The following is a 23,980-nucleotide window of genomic DNA, read 5'->3' as shown; positions in this document are numbered from 1 at the left end:
ACGTGTACATCAGGACCCGCCCAGGACCCGCCCCGGCTCCGGCTCCCGCTCCCCCAACCTCTGCGGTTTCTGCAGACCCGCTGCGGAGACGACGGAAGACCCCGAGCTGTGGCGTCTGGTGAGTGCGTGGCTGACGGCGGCGGAGCCCGGGGCCGGGTGCTCGAGTTGCCAGGGCATGGGCCGGGGTCGCTGGTGGGCGGCCGACGTTGGGGGGGCGGCAAGTCGTCCGAGGGTACGGGCGCGTCCCGCGGGGACCCCGCTCCCCACCCACCTCATCCCCACCCAGGTCCCCGCCATCCTCCGCCTTGCTGGGGCCGGCAGGCCACCGGCCGGCAGACGGTGTGGGGTCCCCCTCTTAGACCCCAGCGTCCGGGGCAAGCGGCTTCGGGGGTGGGGGGCCGGTTCTGTCCAGAGCAGCCCCACCGGGGCTGGGGGTGGTTTGGGACGGGCGCTGCGCGCCAGGAGCACCAGGACCCTAGAGGATGCGCGCCGTGAATTACTTGGGGGGAGCTTCTGACGTTCTTTCAGAACCAACTAGAATACCTAAGGCTCCTCTAAGGATGTAGACGCCACAGGTGGGGGTTGGGATGATGCGCAGCTTCAGGATGGGAGCCCTCCCACCACCGCAGCGCCGCAGTCTGCCGTAGTGGGTGGAGCCTGCTATGCTGCGCACTTGGAAAACCTCAGGGCTTCCAGTCACCCCACCTACTCCTCGCCAGCTACGTGTGGGTATCTCCGTGGGCCTGCTTTTCTCTGCACTGCTCCCCGTTAAATTTCCTGGGGGGGGGAGTAAAAAAAGGAAACAAATTCTCCTGGGAGGAGAAACTTTGAGTCTAATTAGTGCTTAGTGTTTGAACTTCTCAGTGAGAAATCATTTATTTTTTCTGGCCAGAGTCGATGGAGGAAGAGAAGGCACCTAGGGTGTGGGCAGGTGGGGTTAAGGGAGAGCAGTCGGTGGCGGGGGGCACTCCACCTTTGGTTGACGCCTTCTTTGCACAGGCTATTGGTTTCCTGACTCAGATCAGCAAGGTGAGGGAAGATTTAACGCATCTAGCTCCTCCCCCCGGGTGAGAGGAGACCGATTGCGCATCTCCTGATGTTTCTGGACCTCACCCTCACTCTCACCCTATTGCTGGGTTTTCTGAAGCCCAGGCCCTGACTGCTGGTCTGTGTCCCCCCGCCCCCCCACCACTCTTCCTAGACATGTCATCTACTATGAAGCCGCCCAAGGGCTTTGCCCCGATGTCCTGCTGCTGGTCCACTGCGACCATGCAGAAGAGGCTGCCTTTCCTGGCCTGGCTGCCTGACTACACCTGGCACGCGCTGAAGATGGACTTCATCGCTGGGATCTCAGTCGGGCTCACAGTCATTCCCCAGGCGCTGGCCTATGCCGAGGTGGCTGGACTCCCTCCCCAGGTGAGATGTGTGCCCTTGCTGCCCACCACATCCCTTCCCCTTAGCCTGACCCCACTCCAGGCCTTAGTGTTCACCCAGGAGCAGAGTAGAAATGCATGCATAGTATTCCCTCCAGACGGGGGGGGGGGGCACCCTGGGCTCCAGTCCCATGGGGCCCAAGAAGCCTTAGTTTACAACCTAGAGCACGTGACTGCCTTTGGGCAGACGCGTGCTCCTGTAACCCCTCTTGTCATGCTTGTCACACACGGGCACCAAGCTAGTTCTGGATTGCCTGATGGGGCCAGTGGGATGACTCACTCTGGCTTTAAGAATGCTTTCTCAGAATCACAGGCTCAGACATAAGGACACGAGGCCCCAGTTGGGTGTGGGTAGGAAAGAGGCCCCGTAGTCACTGTAGGTTCACAACCTTGGGTAACAGGGTGAGCAGTTGACCCTGCCTGTATGTGCTGCTGTGCCCAGAATACACAGTGGACCACACAGATCCCTGTGCTTAACCAGCTACACCAGGGACCCTGTGGGGGTGCCGTGTGCCTCCTGTATATTCATTGCTCTCTCTGCCCAACAGTACGGCCTCTACTCTGCCTTCATGGGGTGCTTCGTATATTTTTTTCTGGGTACCTCCCGAGATGTGACTCTGGGCCCCACGGCCATCATGTCCCTCCTGGTCTCCTTCTACACCTTCCGCGAGCCTGCCTATGCTGTGCTGCTGGCCTTTCTGTCGGGCTGCATCCAATTAGGCATGGGGTTCCTGCGCTTGGGTAAGACACTCAGACCTTCCTGTCATGGGGACGGGGGGTTGCAGTTCTGCTCTTCCTGGGGTACCGAGGCACCTCCTTCTGGGGATGCCCTGCCTTCAGCATTTCCTTCTTTGCATTCCAAGGGCTATCCGTGTGTGTGTCTGTCTGTCTGTCTGTGTGTGTGTGTCAAGAGGGTGGCTGTCAGCTCTCCTCTATTGTGCTCAGGGGCCAGGACACTTTGAGAAGTGCCCAGGGCCTCAGTCCCTAGTCTCTTTCCTGCTCTCCAAACCAGCCCACACAGGGTATGCCACTAGTCTTTAGACCCAATCCCACCCATACCACCTCTCCCAGCCCACACTGACCCAGTGGGGCTGGGACCAGCTTGGTGTTCCCTCTTGGCTGTCCAGGGTTCCTGCTGGACTTCATCTCCTGTCCCGTCATTAAAGGTTTCACCTCGGCTGCCGCCATCATCATCGGCTTCGGGCAGATTAAGGTAGGCACCCTAGTTGGCCCTGGGGCATCTGCTGGCTAGCAGGACCAGGACCAGGTCCTGATATGTGTGGGTCAGACTCTTGCTATTTTGAGGCTCAGAGCCTGTTGTGCTGGCATGAGTTTCCATTAATAAAATCATCCTTTGGGGGAGACACTGAGTGATGGCCAAGTTCTACAACAGGTAATTTGGGGGACCAGTAATGACAGCCCCCGCTCTTGCTGCAGTTGTCATGCCTGAGTGCTTGGTTCACGTCACAGAGTCCTGCCCCTACTGTATATTGAACCGTTGGGCCTTTACAAGTCACGAGTGTACTGCTAAAATTCCAACAAGCAATTTGCTCCCCAAGCTAATTTAGCTAGGTGATTTCACTTTTACGTCTGTCTTTTCCAATTTTTTGTTTAATGTTTCTCAAGTATCGTGCCTTTTTATGTTTCTGTTTAAACACATATGAGAAGTGTTGGAATCAGTGATCATTGGTTATCTGAGGATATCATTTACTCTCCTTCCATTGGGTTCTGCGTACCTGGAAGGCAGGCACTGTTTTACTTCCAACGTGGCCGCCCGGAGCTGTGCTTGGGTGTACAGAATGAAACTGAGCTGAATCGTACAGATTCAGGGACACACACACACACGCACGCACGCACGCACGCACCCCTCTCCATGGTGTGGTTCCGACAGTCAGGCTCTGCTTCAGTCTGGCCTGTGACAGTCTTCGCGGATGGAGGCCGAATGAGAAAGTAAGAACATGAAGCCCAAGAGGGTACGTGTGAGAGAGAATAAAGTAGTTGACGCGTCACTGGGTGCTGGGTTAAACTCTCCCTATGTTTAGTTCTCAGAAGTCCTCTGGGAGGTAGGCTTATTACTATCTCCACTTAGGAGGAAACAGCCTAGAACAATGTGGGTAAATTCGAACTATAGATTATGTACACACATATGTCAGGGTAAGCTTGGCGAGTGCTGTTTCGTGGGATGCTCTGTCCTTTATTCTGGAAACATTATCTTTCATTTTTAGTGTCAAGAATGTTCTTTTTTCATAACACAGTGAGAGGGTAGCTTCTTTATGCATTTGTATTTGGCAACCCTAGGTCCCTGTCTTCAAAACCTTGACTAGGTCATGACAGTCATCTGAGAGCCTCTAGGCTGGGGTGGGGGTCCTCTTGACCTGCCCACACAGGAGTCCCTGCCCAGGACAGAAGCTGCTGTCTGTGTCTGCCCTTCCCCTTCGGGGGCTGTGTGCACAGTGGGTTTTGGGGTCCTTGGAGCCTGATTGCCTTGGGAGTCTGGGCCTCGACCTCCCCTTCTGATCCCAACCAGATAAAGAACTAAAGTACAGAGTGGCGCCCCTTCTCCCACCTGAGGACCCCCGACCTGGCGGGGTCCCCTCAGCCCTCCTCCAAGGACCTCGGCGTCCCCTCCACCCCCGCCCGTGCAGGTCTGCCCGCCTCATGGCGAGACTTTCCCTTCTGACAGGGGGCGGTCCCCGATGGGCGGGCCTCCGAATGACGGATGCGGCCTCGGGCTAATGGCGGTGGGGTCTGTGCTGTGAAGGGCGGGCCACTGAGTGATGAATGGTACCACGAACAGATGGCAGCCGGGCCTGAGGGGGCGGGCCGGGCCCCGACCACGGAGCAGTTGAACCAGTCTCCTTGGTTTGAGGTCGCTCAGTCTGATTTTCCTCAGGAAAGTAATTTGCAAAGATGTGCTACAACTGAAACATTGTGAAATACTGTCAGCGCCCCCACTTCCCCCCCGCGGGGGTTAACTTTGATCTCCTCCCCTTGGGGACTTTGGGAATTGGGAGAGCCAGGAGATGTTTTCCCCCAGGAAGGGCCCTTGGAGGGGTAGGGGGTTCCAGGTTTGGAACAGTATTGAGGTGCTGCAAGGGATGGGTTTCGGGCCTTTATATAGCAGAAGGTTGTCTAATCAGAATCTCTTGTTTGACAGAACCTGCTGGGACTGCAGCACATCTCCAGGCAGTTTTTTCTGCAAGTGTATTACACTTTCCACAACATCGGAGAGACCAGGTACCGGCTGGCTGTGTTTCTCCCCCCGCCCCCATAAGTAAACTCTTCCTTCTAGATCCCTCTCCCAGTTCCCTCCCCATTTCCACTCCCAGGTGGCATTTATTCCAATCCTCTGGGATCTTGCTGCTCAAACAGGGGTCCCGTGAGCAGCATCATCGGCATCACCTGGGAGCTGGTTAGAAGCACAGTCTGGCCGGCCCAGACCTGCTGAATCAGTCGGCTTAACAAGAGGCCCACGTGGCACATTGAAGCTTGAGAAGCTCTGCTCTGGTCAGTCCAGTGTGCCAGTCAGCGTGACCCCATGCAGGGCTTTCTCCTGTGGTCGAAGTGAGGAGAGACCATATGAAGGAAGGGCAGGTGGTCTCTCGTTCAAGGAGTTCATAGTTCAGTGAGCAAGAGAACCACAGGGCAAGGGAAGGCAGGGACCAACAGACAGGCAGGTGCCAGCAGACGGGTGGCAGGTGGAGAGAGTTCCTACAGCAAGCACATCACTCAAATGGAGGGGCTTCTCTCGGCAAGCAGGTTAAAGGGACAAATAGGAGATGCAGCTCGATGAGCCCAGCTGGAGGCCAAAACACCTCTCTGGCTGGAGGGGCAAGAGGAAGAAGTGACCTGGGGGGAGCTGTACGGGGAGCTGCCTAGAGGGAGTGGGGGAGACCCTGTGACCATCCTCTCCTCCCTTTCTGATCTGCTGCTGAGGTTTCGTGGCCCATAAGATGCACCTGGTGGGGGTCAGCCACATGGGAGGCAGTGGAGATGGAGATGGACCGGTCAGAGAGCATCATCGGCAGTCAGGAGTGAATCTCCCGGAACTGACGAGACACGTGTAGCCTAGAGAGCTATGTGACTAAAAACGTGAGCTGGTAGCGTGCCTACGGACGGCTACCACTGTGATCTGGGCTTCAGCTCCCAGGGCATGTGTACCTACTAAGTTTTGAATAAAGTTTTGAAATGGAACAGGCACACAGGTTACTTAGGAAAAAACAAAAAGAGCATTCGAGAGAAAATTTTCCAGCAGAAACCAAAGGCCAGAAGGCCTGTGCTATCAGCAGGTTTGGGCGGTGACTGGTGTCTGTCTGCAGGGTGGGCGATGCAGTGCTGGGACTGGTCTGCATGGTGCTGCTGCTCGTGCTAAAGCTGATGCGGGACCACGTGCCTCCCGTCCATCCCGAGATGCCCACTGGCGTGCGGCTCAGCCATGGGTTGGTTTGGACTGCCACCACAGGTGAGGGGGCCTTCTGGCTGAGGGACCATTTCCAGATTTGTCCTGCACAACCTGGCCTCACATTGTAGTCACCCCAGGAACCGGAATTCCATCCCTAGAGATCTTCACGTCACTCGCTAAGTGGTTCTGATACGCATCCAGGGCTGAGAACTCTGTTTAACAGCAGAAGTTCTCAGCTAGGGATGATTTTGCTCCCCCCCCCCCGCCCCCGGGGGACATTTGGCAATGTTCAGAGACATTTTTGGTTGACACTACTGGGCAAGACTGTTTCTGGCTTCTGATGGGTGGAGGCCAGGGATTTTACTAAACATCCTGCAATGTACAGTTTCCCATGGCAAAAAAATGATCTGGCCCAAGGTGTCAGCAGTGCTAAGGTTGAGAAACTCTGACAGGTCTCTGGGGGAGAAAGCAAGTTCCACTGAGACAGACTGGTCCTGTTTTAATTGTGTAGCTGCAAAGGGTAAACATTTTGCTTCAGGCCTGGAATTAGCAGGTTGAGTTGCAGTTAACCAGAGGACCTGTAAAGAAAGGCTGAAGTAAAAGGTGGCAAGATGAGGAGAGTTAGTGGAACCGTTGGCTGGTTGGAGGGCCATCTCAGGGTGGGGGTGGGGATGGACATCTCTCCACTGAGCTGCCAGTAGGTGACACAGAGAGAGAATGGCAGGTACAGCAAAGCAAGGAAGCATTGATATCTGCTGGGCCTTTCCAGAGCTGAGGGGAATGGAAATCATCCCGCTTGGCCCTACTGCTCCATGGCCACGAAATCCAGCCAGTTGTGGAAGGGAGGGGGTGGCTAGATTTCAGCCCTTGAGTTACTTCCAGCTTCTCCAGCTGGTCCCCAGTCCCAAGAGTCACTCACCAGACGCCATTCTGCAGCCCGGAGGCCATGGGTAAACGCTGAGCACTTGGGAGGGTGGAAGAGCACTGGGTTTATGGTGAAACTAGTGGTTTCAAGTCCTAGTTTAGCCACGTACCTGGCACTTGCATGAGTCACTTGTCAAAATTTTATGAGCTTTAGTACAGTCATCTGTAAAATAGTGAAAACAGGCTCTGTTGCCCAGAACTTAACACTCAAAGTGTGGCCTCTGACCAGCAGCACAGGCATCCCCTGGGAGCTTGTTGGAAATGCAGGTTCTCAGGCCCGCCCAGACCTCTGACGCAGAATCTGCACGTTAACATGCTTGTCAGGTGACTTGTAGGCACACTGAGGTCTGAGAAATGCTGCTCCAAAACCCTGTAGGCTTCTCAGGGACTACTGTCTTCTTTCTCTCCAGGATATGTGGTGTATCCTTAGGAAACTAGTTACTGAGCACCCAACTATGTTTATTAAAAAGTCATCGTTTCAGCTTGTATTTTAGCTGAGTGAGGACAGGTTAACCTATAGTAGTACCTTGTGTTTGTTTAGCAATTCGTAGAGAATTTGTTTAGCCCCAGAACACTCTTGTGGGGTACAGGTGGAATAGTTGTCATTTCTCCCCTTTTGCAGATGAAAAAGTAGAGACTTGCAGAAATTGAATGAGCTGTAATCTGACATACAGTGGTGGATGGCTTATAAAGCATTTTACAAACATTACTTCTTTTGATTCTCATAGCAGCCTTAAGGATGGGGTATTATTTTCCCTGTGTTGCCAGTGAGGAAAATGAGGCTCTGAAAGGTAAAACGGAGAAACCAAATAAGACTTCTCAAGGTCACATATCTAGGAGCAGGCAGAGTGAGGACTTGCTCCCAGGTCACTTGCCCTTTTTTTCCTGATCAATTATCTAGAAGTGTATCGATTTTATTTATCTCACAGAACCAGCTTTTGATTGCATTGATCTTTCTATTGCTTTTGTTTTCTCGTTAGTAGATTTTGATCTGATCTTTATTATTTCCTTGCATTGGCTGATTTTGAATTACGTTTCTTTTTCAAATTCTTAAGGCAGAAGCTGAGGTCTTTGAGACCTTCCTTCTTTTCCAATATAGTGATTAGGGTCATAAATTTCCCACTCAGCACTGCTTTAGCTGCATCCCACAATTTTGATAGGTTGTGTTTTCATTTTCACTTAGTTCTAAATACTTTCTAATTTCCATTTTGACGTCTCTTTTGAATTGTGGATTATTTACCCTTTTATCCAGGAGCCTTTTAGGAATTAGTTTCCAAATATTTGGGGATTTTTTAATTAGTATTTTGCTACTGACTTCTAACGTAATTCCATTACTGTCAGAGAACAAACGTACGTACATACATGTGTAGGATTATAATTTTCTCTGGAAATGACACCCTTTATCCTGGTAACATTCTTTGCTCTGAGCTCTACTTTCATGTAGAGTTGCTCCAGCTTTCTTTTGGTTAGTATTAGCATATGTTTTCCCATCCTTTTACTTTAAACCTATTTAACTTATTTGTGTCTTTATTTTTAAAGTGTGTTTTTTGTAGGAAGCATATAGATGGGTTTTGTTTTTTAATACAATCTGATGATCTCTGCCTTTTCATTGGGGGGTGGGGTAATGTTTACATTCCATGTGATTATTGATGTATCTAGCTTTAGATCTACCATATTGCTTTGTTTCCTATTGTCTCATTTCTTCTTTGTTCCCTTTTTCCTCTCTTTCTGTTGTCTTTTGGATTGAATATTTTTCTATGATTCTTTTTTTATTCCCTTTATTGGCTTATTGGCTATAACTGCTGTGTGTGTGTTTTTGTTTTTGCTTGTTTGTTTTTGGTGGTTGCTTTAGGGTTTATTATATACATCTGTATCTTAATACAGTATACATTCCCACTTCACGATGATATAAGAACATTATGACCAGATACATCCATTTCTCCTCTTCTAGCCTTTGTGCTATGGTTGTCATATATTTTTCTTTAACATGTGTTTTAAATCCCTCAGTCGTTATTATTGTTTCCACTTTAAATATGTAGTTACTTCTAAAGATGTATAAGTAAGGAGAACAAAGTCTGTTATATCTTCCCACATTATGCATCTTCCTGGTGCTTTTCATTCCTTTGTGTAGATCCAGATTTCCATCTGTATCATTTTCCTTCTGCCTGGAGAACCTTCTATATTGTTTCCTGTAGTTCAGGCCTGTTGGTGGTGAATTCTTTCAGCTTTTGTATGTCCAAAATAGTCAATGTTTTACTTTCCTTTTGGAGGGTAGCTTTGCTGGATATAGAATTCTAGACATACTTTGCTCCTCCACACTTTAAAAATGCTGTTCTCCTGTCTTCTGGCCTGCTCTGTTTCCTACAAGAAGTCTGCTGTCATTCTTACTTTCATTCCTCTAGATATGACCTTTTTTTCTGGCTGCTTTTAAGATATTCTCTTGGGCTTCCCTGGTGGCACAGTGGTTGGGAATCTGCCTGCCAATGCAGGGGACACGGGTTCAAGCCCTGGTCTGGGAAGATCCCACATGCTGCGGAGCAACTAAGCCCGTGTGCCACAGCTGCTGAGCCTGCGTGTCTGGAGCCTGTGCTCCGCAACAAGAGAGGCCGCAACAGTGAGAGGCCCGCGCACCGCAATGAAGAGTGGCCCCCGCTCGCCGCAACTAGAAAAAGCCCTCACGCAGAAACGAAGACCCAACACAGCCAAAAAAAAAACAAACAAACAAACAAAAAACAACTCTCTTTATCATTGGCTTTAGGCAATTTGATTATGATGTGCCTTGTTGTAGTTTCTTTTTTTTTTTCTTTTCCCATGTGTCTTGTCCTTGGAATTCACTGAGCTTCTTGGTTATGCAGGTTTGCAGTTTTTATCAAATTTGGAAAAATACTCAGCCATTATTTCTTCAAATCCTTGTGCTATCTCCCCGTGCCACTCCACGGTCTTTCTTTGTGGACTCTGACACATATTAGGTTACTTGAAATTGTTCCACAGCTACTGATGCTTTGTACAATTTTTCAATCTTTCTTTTCTTCTGTGTGTTTCATTTTGAGGAGATTCTGTTGCTACATCTTCAGTTTCACTAGTCCTTTTCCTGTAATATCTAATCTGTCTTTAATCCATTCAGTGTATTTTTTGCCTCAGACGTTACGGTTTTCATTTCTAGAAGGTCAGTTTGGGAGATATTTGGGTATATATACACAGACGCTGTTGTTCCATATATTTTGTCCAGTTTTTAGTTGTTTTAGGCAGCAGAGTAAACCTGCTCTGTTTCTCCATCTTCAAAGTGGCATCACCTTGGGAGATCTGATCTGTCTTTCCAGTTCTGCCTTTGACCGTGCAATCACTGGTGACCAGTAGATGATAATGTGTGCTGGTCCTGTGTGTCACCACTCCTCTGTTTCCCCATTGTGCGTTTTTCATGGTGTCATGTGTTCATGCCTGCCATACGGTTGCTTGTATCCATGCTGTTTCCCAGGCTGGGGTGGGGTCTTTCACCTCCTGAGGTGTATTTGCCCCAGTTACCCAGACGATCCATGTTTCACTGACAGTCTCTCCCCCTGTCCTAGCTCGCAACGCCCTGGTGGTCTCCTTTGCTGCCCTGGTCGCATACTCCTTCCAGGTGACTGGATACCAGCCTTTTGTTCTAACTGGGAAGACACCCGAGGGGCTCCCTGATGCCCACATCCCTCCCTTCTCAGTGACCACTGCCAACGGGACGATCTCCTTCACCGAGATGGTACAGGTGGGTAGAGACAGGGAGCCAGGCCAGCTTGGCAGAGGCCGCAGTGGCCCCTGGGCCTGGTTCTATCTCCTAATGCATCCGCTTAGTGACAGGCAGCTCTGAACTCAGCTAGGACTGCTGTCCTCAGGAAGGGGCGTCTCTGGTGCAGGTACAGGTAGGAATGAGTTCCAGATTAGGCACAACCTCACAGGGCACCGCATTTATTTTTCTACCTTGAGCCCAGGGTTGTTCCTGCCATCGTGGATGCTGGTAGAGCAGGAATTTGTTGTGTTCTGCTGTGTGTCATGTTCCTTGCAGTGTGAGCTCACAGCCCTGCAGCTGAAGTATGTTTGCTTTTGTCAGACATGGACGAGCCAGTGCCTACCTTATCAGGTCACTGACTGGTCAGACCTCTTCTGTCCTTCCCCAGAGGGTCACTCACCATCCCTCTCTCCTCTCTCAGGGCATGGGGGCCGGGCTGGCCGTGGTGCCCCTGATGGGCCTCCTGGAGAGCATTGCAGTGGCCAAATCCTTTGGTAAGATGCTCACCACCCATGCCCTCCCTGGCACCTCAACCCGGAGCCCAGCCTACCTTGCTTGCCTGATCTCCTGCTTGCTTTTTATCTGCTTTGATTTTTAAAACTTTGAATTTTTATCTGAGTAATACATGCTTTTTTAAAAGTATTATTTTTTTAAGTATTTGTTTTTAATATAATTTATTTAATTGACAGTTTTCATTTAATTGGTAATAATAGCTGTATTTGATACCCTGTTAGCAAAGTTCCTAAAAATTTGACAAGGTGCCCTTTCCGAGTGTCTGAGCACACCTGGCCTGTCCCCTCCCGACCCCTGGAGAGGCTGGGAAGCGTTAATCTACTTATATGTTTGCTGCTCAATACTGATTCCCTCTGCCTGAGCTGAGGCTGCCAAACCTTTCATGTGTCCCTGCTTCTGTCTTAGGTCCCTGGACTTTTGTTCTGTGTTGTCCATGAGGATGATGTGTTTCTTCTGTTCTATAAGAGGGTTAAGTCCTTTGTTTGGATCTAATTTGACTCTAAAGGTTAAAATTCAGATATATGACATGTATGTTACTATGACTACCTAAATTGTGTTCACTGCCCAGCCCAGGTTGTGCCAGGATTATGTTTCCTTCTTTGAAGTTCCAGCATCTGGATCCTTAGACCATTCCGAGGAGACTATAAACCAGTGTTCATTATAAAGGGTTTTCCTTTCCAAACACCAGCAGTTGCTCAAGACCACGCTGCATTTCAGTTTGCGACCTGTTCAGCTCACATCTTTCTTGTTCAGTTTTTATTTTTCTGATCCTTTTTTTTTTTTTTTTAATGTGGAGGGGCATATCTCGGAATCTGCATGTGACAGATTTTACTCATCTTGTCTATTACTTAGAAAACTCTCCATTTTCTTTTGAAGTCAGCTGACTTCCTGTGCTCATTTGTAAAGCTTGCCCTGCTTTTAAATCAAGGTTTAGTAAACCACAGCCTGCTGCCCATCACCTGCAAATGGTTTTTGCATTTTTAAATGTTTAAAAAAAATCTAAAGAAGATTCGGATTTGATGACACATGAAATTTTGTATTTCAGTTCACAAGTAAGGTTTTATTGGAAGATGATCTCTTGTTCACTTGTTTCGTGTTGTATGGCTGCTTTGTGCTATAACGGGGAGTTGAGCAGTTGTGACAGAGGGTGTGACCCTCAAAACCTAAAATATTGACAGTCTGGCCCTTTACAGAAAGTTTACCAACCACTGTCTTAATATTCATGCCGCTCCATAATTTCTCCCTAAATCTTCCCGCTCATGTCTCTGGGCCTCATCTGAGACATTCTAGTCATCTTGACTTGCAACCAGAGAGCTTTTTAGTTTAAAACATCTTTCCCTTATTATAAAAGCAATACATGTTTGTTGCACAGATATTGAAAGTTCAGAAATGGATTAAAAAACGAATCACTTGTAATGTCCTTCACTACCCCAATTAACTGCTAACATTTCACTCTACGTCTTTTTTTTTTTGTAAACACACAAAGACGTGTATACATTTGCATATATGTATATATTTTATCTGTGTTTGTACCTTCTATTTACAAACATAGACAATGCTGTAGGGGGAAATTGGTAGCCTGTTTTATCATTTCATAGACAGTTTCTTGATGATATGTATCTAGTGACAGTGTTTTTATTGTCCTCTTTATAGCTTCTCAAAATAATTACCGTATTGATGCCAACCAGGAGCTGCTGGCCATCGGTAAGACTCCAGTGGCGGGTGGCTCTCGGGGTCTGGGTGGTGGAGGTGCCGACACGCAGGGTGCAGAGCTGGTCCGAGTGGGGCCCATTCTCCCATCTCAGGTGGTTCAGTTTAATCCCTAGGAGTAGGGTGCCGACATCTAGTGTCTGACTGAGGCTCACTGAGCACCTGCTGTGTACCAGACCCTGAGGGCTGTGGCCTGTTCTATGCCTGGGAACGCCTGGAATGTTCCACCTGGGCTGGGGGTGGGGGCTTCCAGGGCAATGGTCAGGTTGCTGAGGAATGTGGCCAGGTAGGATCTCAGGTGAGCCTGCTGATTGTGTGGGATCTTGGCTGCCTGTGCCTCACCCTGTGCCTCCCTCCAGGAGGGGCTGGCAGATGAGTGAGAACTCAGGTGGGCCCCAGGCTTCCTGACTGTGGAGCGGTGCATCCCAGGTGACACCTGAGCTGTCTCGAGAGCAGGCCTTGAACCTGTGACCAGTTATGGGTTTGCGGAGCCAAGGAGACCATGGTGGTCTTTGTGAAGGCCCCTGGGTGAGGTGGGTGCTGACGAGCTGATGGTGATGAACTTGGGCCAGTTACCTCCATTCTGAGGTCCCAGCCAGGTTCCGGGCATGGCTGTTTGCAGTACAGGTTAATCAGAGGCACGCAGGGAAGGCAGCTTACTGGCCATGACCTCCCATTCACCTTGGCTGGTCATCTCGTGAAAGTGTGGGTTTAAAGGAACTCAGAGTAGCAGGGATGCCCGCAGGCATACTGGGCACTTCAGGCCTGTCTGTGCACACTTGCCTTACTCAGCCATCCCCCTTTCTGGGCAGGAACGATTCCTCATTCTGTTATACATGGGAAAAGGTATATTTCACTCACACAGGCAAGGCTTGGGTCAGAACTGCTTTATAGCTAGAATCAATCTCAGCGCACTTGGCAAAGATCATGGTTTGACCTTCCTAGAGGGAGAGAGAACCAGATATAGGATGCCCCACTGGGTAGTTCCTCTCACCTTCTGTCTTCCTGTTTCCTTTCTGGTTTTTATCTCCTTCCTCCTCCTCTCCTTTTTCTCTCTATTTTATGCTTCTTCTCATCCTGGATGATCTTTTTCCTTCCGTTTCTCCACAGGCCTGACGAACATCCTGGGCTCTCTCTTCTCCTCCTACCCGGTCACAGGCAGCTTTGGTCGGTGAGTCACCACGTTCCCCCTTCCCTGTGTCTCCAGGGAGGTCCCCGCCCAGGACAGAGTGTCCTTGTCCAGCTTGAAGAACCAGGTTCCCCCTGCTGGGCCCTTGCCCACGTCCTGAGGCCGTTTTCACTTTTCTCCACATTGGTCCTCTCTCCCTTGGTCAGCTGTGACGACGTCTATGGGGAGACAGGAGGGGGCTCTCTGCTTCCCTCACCATCTTGGCTGGTCTTCTTTACCCCAATACACGGTGCTGCAGTTTAACATTAAAAAGATCCCCGTGGGGGCTTCCCTGGTGGCGCAGTGGTTGAGAGTCCGCCTGCCGATGCAGGGGACACGGGTTCGTGCCCCAGTCCGGGAGGATCCCACATGCCGCGGAGCGGCTGGGCCCGTGAGCCATGGCCGCTGAGCCTGCGCGTCCGGAGCCTGTGCTCTGCAACGGGAGAGGCCACAGCAGTGAGAGGCCCGCGTACCGCAAAAAAAAAAAAAAAAAAAGATCCCCGTGCATGGAAATGCTCCCAGCATCTTGGTGCTGGAGTTAAGTCCTGAAAGATAGTGGAGGTGGGAGGGATTGTGGCCCCTCGCCTCCCTGCTCTCCCAGCCTGACAGCCACTAACGGGTCTCTGTTGCCTTCCAGGACGGCTGTGAATGCCCAGTCAGGGGTGTGCACCCCAGCAGGGGGCCTGATGACAGGTGAGCACCCCTTGCACAGACACTGTGTTCCCCGTGTCCGCCACAGTGAGAGAGGAGGAGAGGAGTGGAGGGAGCCCGGGGTGCGGGTGCCGTCGGCTCTGGCACCTGGCTGTGTGCCCCAGAGCAGGGACTCCTTGCTGGGTGGGGGTCGGGGCGGCAGGGCCATGAGGTCACAGCACCCCACGCCCCTGCAGGAGCCCTGGTGCTGCTGTCACTCGACTACCTGACCTCACTCTTCTACTACATCCCCAAGTCTGCTCTGGCTGCTGTCATTATCATGGCTGTGGTCCCCCTGTTCGACACCAAGATCGTGGGGACGCTCTGGCGAGTGAAGAGTATGTATCTCCTGTCCGTCGGCACCAAGGTTATCGATGATCCTTCCTCTGCCGTTGGCTGCTGCCAAGGCTGGCCCAGCTGGGGGAGCGATGGGGGCTTTGGGGTGACCAGCAGAGCCCATGTCATAGCCTCCCTTTCTCCACTGGTCATAGCAGCTCAAGGTTTCCCGGAACCTGCAATTCCTTTACCGTAACAAGTTTTTGTTCTCTTTTGGTTTTCAAAGCAGTTAAGGGATTTATGTGGCTTCTGCATCTAAGAGAAGGCTTGGTGCCTCCCTGGTCCTCATATCCCTTTTCCCTTGGTCCCCTGAGAACTGCCCACTGGGACCTCTTCCCAGGGGCAGGGGACCAGGCCGATCAGGCAGGTCTTAAGGGCCCCTTGCCCAGGTAGGGAGGGATTTCTTGCCTCTGACACATCCTTGAGCTGGCATGGCCTGTCAGAAGCATCAGTCCCCAGGTCTCTGGATGGGGGTCCCTCGGGAGCTGTTTGGGGTCCATGACACCTTCACTCATTATGAGGAAAGCCACGCACGAGGTGTCTCTTGTCAGGGGGCTCGGGTAGCTGGGAGCCGAGCTCGCTGAGGAGGGGCCATTCCTCAGCTGGATCCCCTCTCCCAGGGCTGGACTTGCTGCCCCTCTGTGTGACGTTCCTGCTCTGCTTCTGGGAGGTCCAGTACGGCATCCTGGCAGGGACCCTGGTGTCCATGCTGGTTCTCCTGCACTCCGTGGCCAGACCCAAGATACAGGTAGCCCATCTGGTCTCCCTGAGGGGGACCTGCTGGGCTCAGGGGGCCCGGTGGGGTGAAACATGCCATGGGCAGACCCTTTGACCCCACTGTCTTGCATTTTGAGCTCTTGGTGTGGTTGTGGCCCGAGGCACTGCCAAGTGACCATTCACCTAGCGGCTGGTTTGACCTTCTGGTCATAACCCCACAGTGCTGTCCTGCTGTGCATGGGGCTGTAGCACAGGTGGGGGTCCTGCCAGCTCTGCACCCTCCCGCCCACCCTAGGCCTGGAAGAGCTGCCCTGTTGAACTTGCCTCCAGGGCTCACTGGCTTCCCCCACCCACTGTCCCCAGGTGTCAGAGGGCCCGATGCTGGTCCTGCAGCCGGCGAGCGGTCTGCACTTCCCTGCGATCGAAACCCTCCGGGAGGCGTTACTGAGCCGGGCTCTGGAAAGTATGTGGCCAGATGGGCTGCGGTCACCCCCAGCTCCCCGCCACCCACTCAGCAGGAGTTCCTGCTGGACCCCAAGACCCTGCTCTCAGCTGTCAGGAAGGAGCTCACCTGTCCTTGGGTCCTGGGGGTCTCTGGCGTCTCAGAGTGGCGTCCAGTGGACATCCCCGCACCGTGTGTGCATGCAGCAAGGGTGGCAGTTTCCCAACGTGTTCCTGAGGGCCCACTCCTTCCAGGATTTGGTATTTAGGGGAGAAAGGGGTCTGTTTGCCTGCCCTATGAAGGAAATGGTTGTTGCTTTCTCCAAACAGCTAATGTTTTGGGTCCTTGTCCTTTCCCCTTCCCGTCCCCACTGGGGAGGAGCTCTTGCTGTCCTTGTTTGGCCCCATATGCCCCTGGCCAGAGCCTTTTCTGGCAGCCTCTGCCTGGTGTTACCACTCCCCTGTCCCCCCAGCATCCCCGCCACGCTCTGCAGCCCTGGACTGCACCCACATCTGCAACATTGACTACACGGTGGTGCTGGGGCTCGGGGAGCTCCTGGAGGACTTCCACAAGCGGGGCGCCACCCTCGCCCTCATTGGCCTGCAGGTGGGTGTCAGCATCTGCTCTCGAAGTAGCCTTTGAGGTCTGTGTTGTCACCGTTCCCATGTCGAGGTGAGGATGCCAAGGCCCAGAGAAGCTGAGTGACTTGCCCAGTGCCACACAGTGAAGAAGGCGGCTGGGCTCCATTCTTGTGGCATCTGGCTGCAGAGCTCTGCTTGTGTCCGTTACATCATGTGTTGTATTTGCAGAGCACGCATCTCCATGTCCTTCAGAAGATACTCACTTAAGAAGTGTTCCTCTTACAGAGATGTGAGTTAGCCTGTGATGTGGCTTGCTAGGGCAGGAGCATTCCCACCTGGAATCACCATTTGTCCCACAGGTCCCCGTTCTCCGTGTCCTGCTGTCAGCTGACCTGAAGGGCGTCCTGTACTTCTGCACCCTGGAAGAAGCAGGTGGGTGTGGCCAGTCATCAGAGTGAGAGCCACGGCAGCCTGGCTGCCCACACCCCACAGGGTCAGGACGGCAGGACAGAAACCCTGGGAGATTGGAGGGTCAGTGCTTGAGTCCAAGAGTGGGGAGCACTCAGACGATGAGGATGAGGCAGTGGACAGGTTGTCAGGGGGCCTTCCTGCTCTGGGGTTTTATGTTTTGGGAGTGTATGTGTGTTTTTAATTGAGGCACAGTTTACATACAGTGAAATGCACAGATCCTAAATGTGAGTTTGAGTCCTGACACATGGATGCAGTGGGCGTCCAGTCAGGATGTAGCTTTTCTCCATCGTTCCAGAAAGTTCCCTCTTTCTCTCTTCCAGTGACCCCCACTAGGGGTAAGCACTGCTCTGATTTCTTCCACCATCGGTCAGTGTAGCCTGTTGTGGAACTTCATGTAGTGGGATCAAGAGGGTTCTTTCTGTGTTTGGCTTCCTTGGCTCAACTTGGTGTCTGTGCGATTCATCCATTTTGCTGCTAAAGCAGCCAGATGCTGATCCACAGGAACTGGATAAGCAGATTGGGCCCAGCTGCACCATGGAACCCGCCCAGCAGTGAGTAGGGTTATCATGGCTTGGAGAGTGGTGAGGTGCTGGTGGAGACTTAGGTGAAACCGGCCCAGGGCTGGAGACATTGGCCCAGGGACCTTAACTCCCCAGGCTTGAGGCCCCCAAAAGGCCAGCCTTTAATCCCATTCTGTGAACTGACCTATCCTCACTTCGCTTTTTTAGTGTTTGGAAACCTTGTGTTTTCTGCAGAGAAATACCTGAAGCAAGAACCAGGGACCCAGCCCTACAATGGCAGCGAAGACTCTGTTCCAGAACACAAGATCGCCCTGCTGAAGGCCTGATTGGGCTGCCGATGGGCGCCCGACATCAGAGGGTCTCACGGAAGTTTCTGGTCACTGTGATGCCGGATGCCGCCTTGCAGATGGATCTGAGAAACCTGAGTAGGTGTCCCAGAGGAGGGGGAGGGCAACTACGTGGGGGTCCACAGGTGGGACTCATCCCTTCCTCTGAGATGATTGAAAAAGTACCTCCCTGCTCTTCCTGGTATGCGAACTCTTTTTTTAAAGAGTGATTTGGAGAACGCTTTCTAGAATGGCAGACCACTTGAGAAAGAAAAGGGCAGGGATTTCAACCTGGTCTTGGAGAGGAGACCTCTCGCCCCAGCTGCTTCCTGGATTTCAGGGGAAATGGGGAGGGCGGGCATCTCTCAGGTGGGTTCCCTTGATGGCGGCGGCTGAGCTGTTGTTGGGAGGAAAACCAAGGTTTGCCAAATGACTTAAAGTGTCTATTAAAAATAACTTCGTTGTGTTTTCTAAATTAAAATAAGTATAGCTTTGGTGTTTTTGTAAAAACCATAAATGCTTATTGTAAAAACTACAGGTAACCATCCCCCCCATCCACTTTGGTGATAGCTCCACACCTCCTCCCTCCAGTACACGTACATGTGTGTACGTTAGCATGTGGGTATTTGTTTACAGTCATGTAAATGGGATCATTTCATCCATGGTGCTCTGTGACCCACATTTTCATGCGGTCATTGCTGTGAATTATTTGTTGTGATAATAAACAGAATACATGATTATCAATGGCTACGTGGTATTTTATTCTATATGCATCATAATTTACTTAGCAAGCTCTCCATACACGGACTTGCCTGTTTTAAATTTCACTTCCATCAATTTTTAGAGGTAAATCCTAGCTGAGGAAGGTTGTGCTCCTGGACTCTTTGAGAAAGAACTCACCATGCAGATGGCCCTGGATGCAGTGCCATAGAGCCACCGATGTTCTGCCCAGGCCACTCTGGCCGGTATCTGAGCAGAGCAGGGGTCCAGGCCTGCCCATAATACACGAGTCTTTGAAGATTCCTTGTCCTCCATCTTCTGGTGTTTCTCCTTCCAGAACCCTGACCAGCCAGCTAAACGGTTCACCGCCAGCCCCAAGGCAGCCTTTCCTTACCTCAGGCAGTTTCTCTTTTTCCACAAGGCGAGTGTATCCTGAAGCTCTGCCCACTGGGCAACACCTGCCCAGAGCTGTGATGGGAGTTGTGGTCCCTTTTTGGCCTGTGCCCACATTCTGAGCCCACCCATTCTGGAACCCAGAGATCATCCAATTCACAGGGTAGCCAGTTGATACACTCAGCTGGGACCAATTTCATTGAAAACCCTCACCATCTGTGACTCAGCAGCTTTGCTTCTCAGAAGCCACTCTAGCAAAACATAAGCCTGTCTCCCGGGAAGCAGACCAAGGATGTTTATCACAACCTCGTTAGCAATTTTGGAAAATGAAAGCAACCTAAGTGTCTTGACCATGGAACATTCAAGGAATGAATTGGTGTAGGTACTAACAGATTTTTGAGTGAAAAAGGCAAGTTGCAGAGTGATACCCATCTTAAGATACCATTTGTGTAAACACAGCCACTAAATGATGGTATGATATATGTATGAGATTTTTTTAAAGTTCTGGAAGGATAAACGTCAAACTCATGTAACTGTGATTACTTCTTGGGTTGACAGTAACCATATCTGTATGGTTTAATATTTCAAAGAGCATTACATTGATGTATACTTAAAAATTAAATTTTAAAAAAGAAGCATGGAGAATTGCCTGGAAAGAATTTGGAACTTGGTGTCAGAAGATGCAGGGCTGGGTTCCATCATCCTTTTTCATCAGCCGGACAAGCTCTCTGAGCCTTGGTCTATAAACCAGGGATCCGTGTGACTGTACTGATGATGACACAGTCGATGGAGCCTTTCCTCACCACTGGCTGGCGTGGTGCTTATGGCACTGACATCACCAACACCATTGCAGTTCCCTGCCTCCCCTGTAGTGAGTGTGGCCACGTGACTGATACCAAGTCAGTGCTGTCTGTTGTGCGTTGAATTGTGTACCGGCCCCACAAAGTTCATATGTTGAGTCCTAACCCGCAGTACCCAGAATGGGACCTTATTTGGAACTAGGGTCATTGCAGATGTAATTAGTTAAGTGCATACTTACAGTAGAGTGGGCCCTAATCCAATATGGCTGTGTCCTTATAAAAAGGGGAGGGTTGCCTAGTGGTTAGGCTTCTGGGCTTTCACTGCCATGGCCCAGGTTCAGTCCCTGGTCCGGGAACTGAGATCCTGCAAGCTGCACCACGCAGTCAAAAAAAAAAAAAGAAGGTCAGGGGCAGGTTTGGTACAGATATGCATATACAGGGAGACCACGATGTGAACATGAAGGCAGAGATTGGGGTGATGCTTCTACAAGCCAAGGAATGCCAGCCATCACCAGCAAACCACCAGAATCCAGGAGGCCGGCCTGGAACAGATTCTCCCTCAGAGCCTCAGAAGGAACGAACTCTGCTGACACATTGATCTCAGACTTCTAACCCCCAGAACTGTGAGACAGTACATTTCTGTTGTGTAAGCTACCCCGTTTGTGGTACTTTGTCACAGCAGCCCTAGCAGACTAATACAGTACGTGGGGAATGTGCGTGCCATTTCTAACCTGGCCAACAGAAGCCTTCCGTGCTCCCTCCTCCAAGCGCTTTCCCTGTTTCTGGCTGGCTGGCCTGGAGATGAGCTTCTGGGGGACCTGGTGATGCCACATATCATAAGGGACAGAGTTTTGGTCAGCTGGAGTGAAGGAGGCCACCTGCTGAGCTGTGCCCTGGCCAGCACTGTTACATGGACCAGAAGTAAGCTCTGAAGACCCCTTGTTACAGCAGCTGGTGGAGCCCTGACTACACAGATGATGATGATGATGATGATGGTGGTGATGTAGAACAGCGCTGTCCAACAGACAATGCAATACAGCAATACAATGCAAGCCCCAGTGTGAGCCACATGGGTCATTTTAACATTTCAAGTAGCTTTACTAAAAAAAGTAACAAGATCCAATAAAGATGTAAAAAATAGTAACAAGAAACAGGTGAAATTAACATATCTTTTAACTGATAACATCTAAAATAAACATTTTCAACATGAAATTTATGTAAAACTTATCAATGAAATATTTTACATTACTTTTCTCATACTAAGACTTTGAAACCCGGTGTGAACTGTACACTCACAGCACATCTCAGCTCGGACCAGCCACACGTGAAGTGCTCAATGCCACCTGTGTCTCGTGGCTGCTGTGTCAGATGATGTAGGTTTAGCATGTTCAAATCTAAAATGGTTAGGAAGCCTCATGTTGTTCAGAGCCTGGGCCTGTGTTTGTCTCCACTGGAACTCTGGAGATGATTGCAAGAAACTCTGAAAGTCACGGACAAGAAGGCAGCATGGTGCGGCGGGCTCAGAGAGAACTGAGTTTGAGTCCAGGTTGTTCTGATTTCATAATGCATGATGACTAAATTGTCTACTGTCTCTGACCCTTAGTTTCCACATCTTCCAAAGGGTCACTGCACAGATTAAATTGAAGAGAAGAGTGGAGGCCTGGGGTGTATGAGTAGCAGGCATTTAAGAAGTAGTTGCTGCTGTCATGAATTGAACCTCCTCAAATTCTATTTGTCCTACCCTCGCCTGTTCTCACCCTCTCTTCCACGTGAACTGAATGTCTAATGCAGTTCAGGCAGCTCCCCCTCAAGGTGTGGCTTCAATAAAAATTGTGTCTTTGGGGAAGTGGCCCTGGAGGAAGCCGCTTTATGCAGAACCCTGATAATGGAGACAGAGAGGTTGGATGGGAGGCGGAAAGGGAAGGATTTAGGACTCAGGCTGCAATGCCAGCATCATGTCCCACCCACACCCCAGTAATCCATTTACATGAAAATGAAAGAGGGCAGGAGATCTGGTGTGACTGCTCTGTCACGCCCGCTCTACAGCCTGAAGTCGTCCTGGAGCAATGCTCTCAGTGCCACCAGCCACATCCCTGCAGACCCCACACCCGGTGGGCAGGGGAGGCTGAGGGTGCTCTGTGAGCTAATGTGGGGGGGAGTGGTGGGCTTTCCCATTAGTGCTGGAGTGGGGCAGGGACCTCCATCTTTCTTCTAGATAAAGTCTACCTGGGAATTCCCTGGCGGTCCAGTGGTTAGGACTCAGTGCTTTTACTGCCGTGGTCCAGGTTGAATCCCTGGTCGGGGAACTGGGATCCCGCAAGCTGTGTGGCAAAAAAAAAAAAAAAAAAAAAAAAAGATAGTCTCCCTGGAGCAGGTCTAACCTGGGCTAACCGGGGAGTGAGTAGCAAACCCTTTGCTGCCTGAAGTGTGATTATTTTTATAAAATCTGTTTTGGGTAGATCTATCTACTCTTTGTAAATTTAGCTGCTGATGCTGGCAAAGAGCCTGTTTCTCCCCTCCCCGCTTTTAAAATAATTTTAATCCTCTGGAAGGACCCAAGTTCATCCAAATCATACGAATCTTTGTGCAGTGCCGACAGCTGAATCTTTTAGAGGACTTCTGGCAAAGCCCATGGAGCTGGTGCCTGTAGGGGGTTGAACTGTGTTCCCTAAAAGAGTTACATTCTTGATCCTAGGCACCTGTGACTGTGACCTCATTTGGAAATAGGGTCTTTGCAGATGTAATTAGCTAAGTTCAGATGATGTCATACTAGACTTGGGTGGTGTCCTTATAAGAAGAGAAGACAGAGACACACACATACAGGGAGGTGCTGCTGTGGGAGCCATGAAGTTAATCCCCTACATTCTTCTTCTCACTTCTGCCCCTCCTGCCTCCCTAAACAAGAAAGGAAACATAATTCCTTACCGGCAGCTCTTCCTTCTGTCTGGACAGGCCTGCAGCCCAAGGTGGATGAATTCATTTGGTGCTGACAGAGGACTGAATTTTTGGCCCCCAATGTTTTAACTTGGGGGACATCTGACTCGGGAACAGCTACTCCATAGGTTCCAAAGAGCATGATCCTCAGTCAAGAATACCCAGGCCCAGAAACCTGACTCCTACCAGCCAAACTTTACCCTGACCACATAGAACCCCAAAGCCCCGTTAGTGAGACACTTAACTGCTGAGTCTCACTCCTGTCTTTCCGTGGGGAAAACAGCTGAAATGAAGATCTGGAGGCAGGCTGGGAAGTAGATGTGAACGAAGCCCAGAACTACAGGCCCCTCTTGTTCTGCACGGCTCTGGAGTTAATGTGAGTGTTCTGTTCAGCTTGCCTGGTCACACAGGCCCTGCTTTGAGACGGCTGGATGCTCTCCAAGCAGAACCGCGTCCCGCCCTAGCAACCCCCACAAGGCCCTTCGTTCCAGCCTCTCACCACACTTATCCTCCCAGCAAAGTGTGCCTCGGAGAGCGTCCTTTCTGCAGACGACCCCAGGATTATCAAGTTAGGCAGGCAAGGAGCAAGACGGACCAAAAGGTGTGTTTAGGGCCCAAATGAATCCATTCTACAAATGCATGAGATTGAGGAAATTTCAAGTGCTCCAATATCCAAGGGACCAGGAAGATATTCTATGCTGGGTTTGGCTGGATGGGCAGTGGGGCTAAGTCCAGGGGCTCCCCTGCTGTGTCATGCAGCTGACTTGGGGAATAATGACCGGGCAGGCTTTTCCCAAGCAGATCTTCTATGTGGAGGAGCCCAGGCCCTTTGTGAACAACAGGCCAGGAAGAGAGGATGTCCAGATTCAAGCCCACAGTGTTCACAGCACCATCTTTTTAGGGACAAAGCTGGAGGTGATGCCATCTGAAACCTTTCGTCAAGTCCTCTGGCTTCCTCATCCCCTCCTTCCTTCATCCCACCACCCCACCTTCCTCCTCCACCCTCCTCCTCTCTGCGTCTGGCTCAGCCCTGCAAAGTAAACTGCATCTACCACTGTCTTTGTATTTTGTTATTTTCTAATTACGTTAGATCACATATTACATTTATATACTATCTAACGTTATACTATTTTTTT

General features: G+C 50.7%; 1 protein-coding gene across 1 annotated transcript; it reads left to right on the top strand.

Moving 5' to 3' along the window:
* The first annotated feature begins 13 nt into the window (after positions 1–13).
* Positions 14–18,737, top strand: SLC26A11 (solute carrier family 26 member 11). The gene is made up of 17 exons (XM_060080828.1): positions 14–118; positions 1,202–1,416; positions 1,982–2,174; positions 2,561–2,646; positions 4,591–4,670; positions 5,753–5,895; positions 10,326–10,501; positions 10,944–11,016; positions 12,689–12,739; positions 13,856–13,916; positions 14,551–14,606; positions 14,801–14,941; positions 15,560–15,687; positions 16,020–16,119; positions 16,571–16,704; positions 17,039–17,111; positions 17,906–18,737. The coding sequence occupies exons 2-17, from the start codon at positions 1,204–1,206 to the stop codon at positions 17,995–17,997; spliced, it is 1,800 nt and encodes a 599-aa protein (XP_059936811.1). The 5' UTR covers positions 14–118; positions 1,202–1,203; the 3' UTR covers positions 17,998–18,737.
* Positions 18,738–23,980: the final 5,243 nt, after the last annotated feature.

The sequence above is a fragment of the Mesoplodon densirostris genome, chromosome 18 (assembly GCF_025265405.1).
Source record: "Mesoplodon densirostris isolate mMesDen1 chromosome 18, mMesDen1 primary haplotype, whole genome shotgun sequence".
Lineage (NCBI taxonomy): Eukaryota > Metazoa > Chordata > Mammalia > Artiodactyla > Ziphiidae > Mesoplodon > Mesoplodon densirostris.
The sequence above is the reverse complement of the archived record's forward strand: the minus strand, read 5'-3'. Positions and strand labels throughout refer to the sequence as shown.

Bases quoted from the DNA above. Each gene is read 5' to 3' on its own strand.
- SLC26A11 (XM_060080828.1), top strand. From the start codon at position 1,204: ATGTCATCTACTATGAAGCCGCCCAAGGGCTTTGCCCCGATGTCCTGC. The intron at 2,647-4,590 runs GTAGGCACCCTA...CTTGTTTGACAG, and splicing joins TCGGCTTCGGGCAGATTAAG to AACCTGCTGGGACTGCAGCA. The intron at 4,671-5,752 runs GTACCGGCTGGC...GTCTGTCTGCAG, and splicing joins CACAACATCGGAGAGACCAG to GGTGGGCGATGCAGTGCTGG.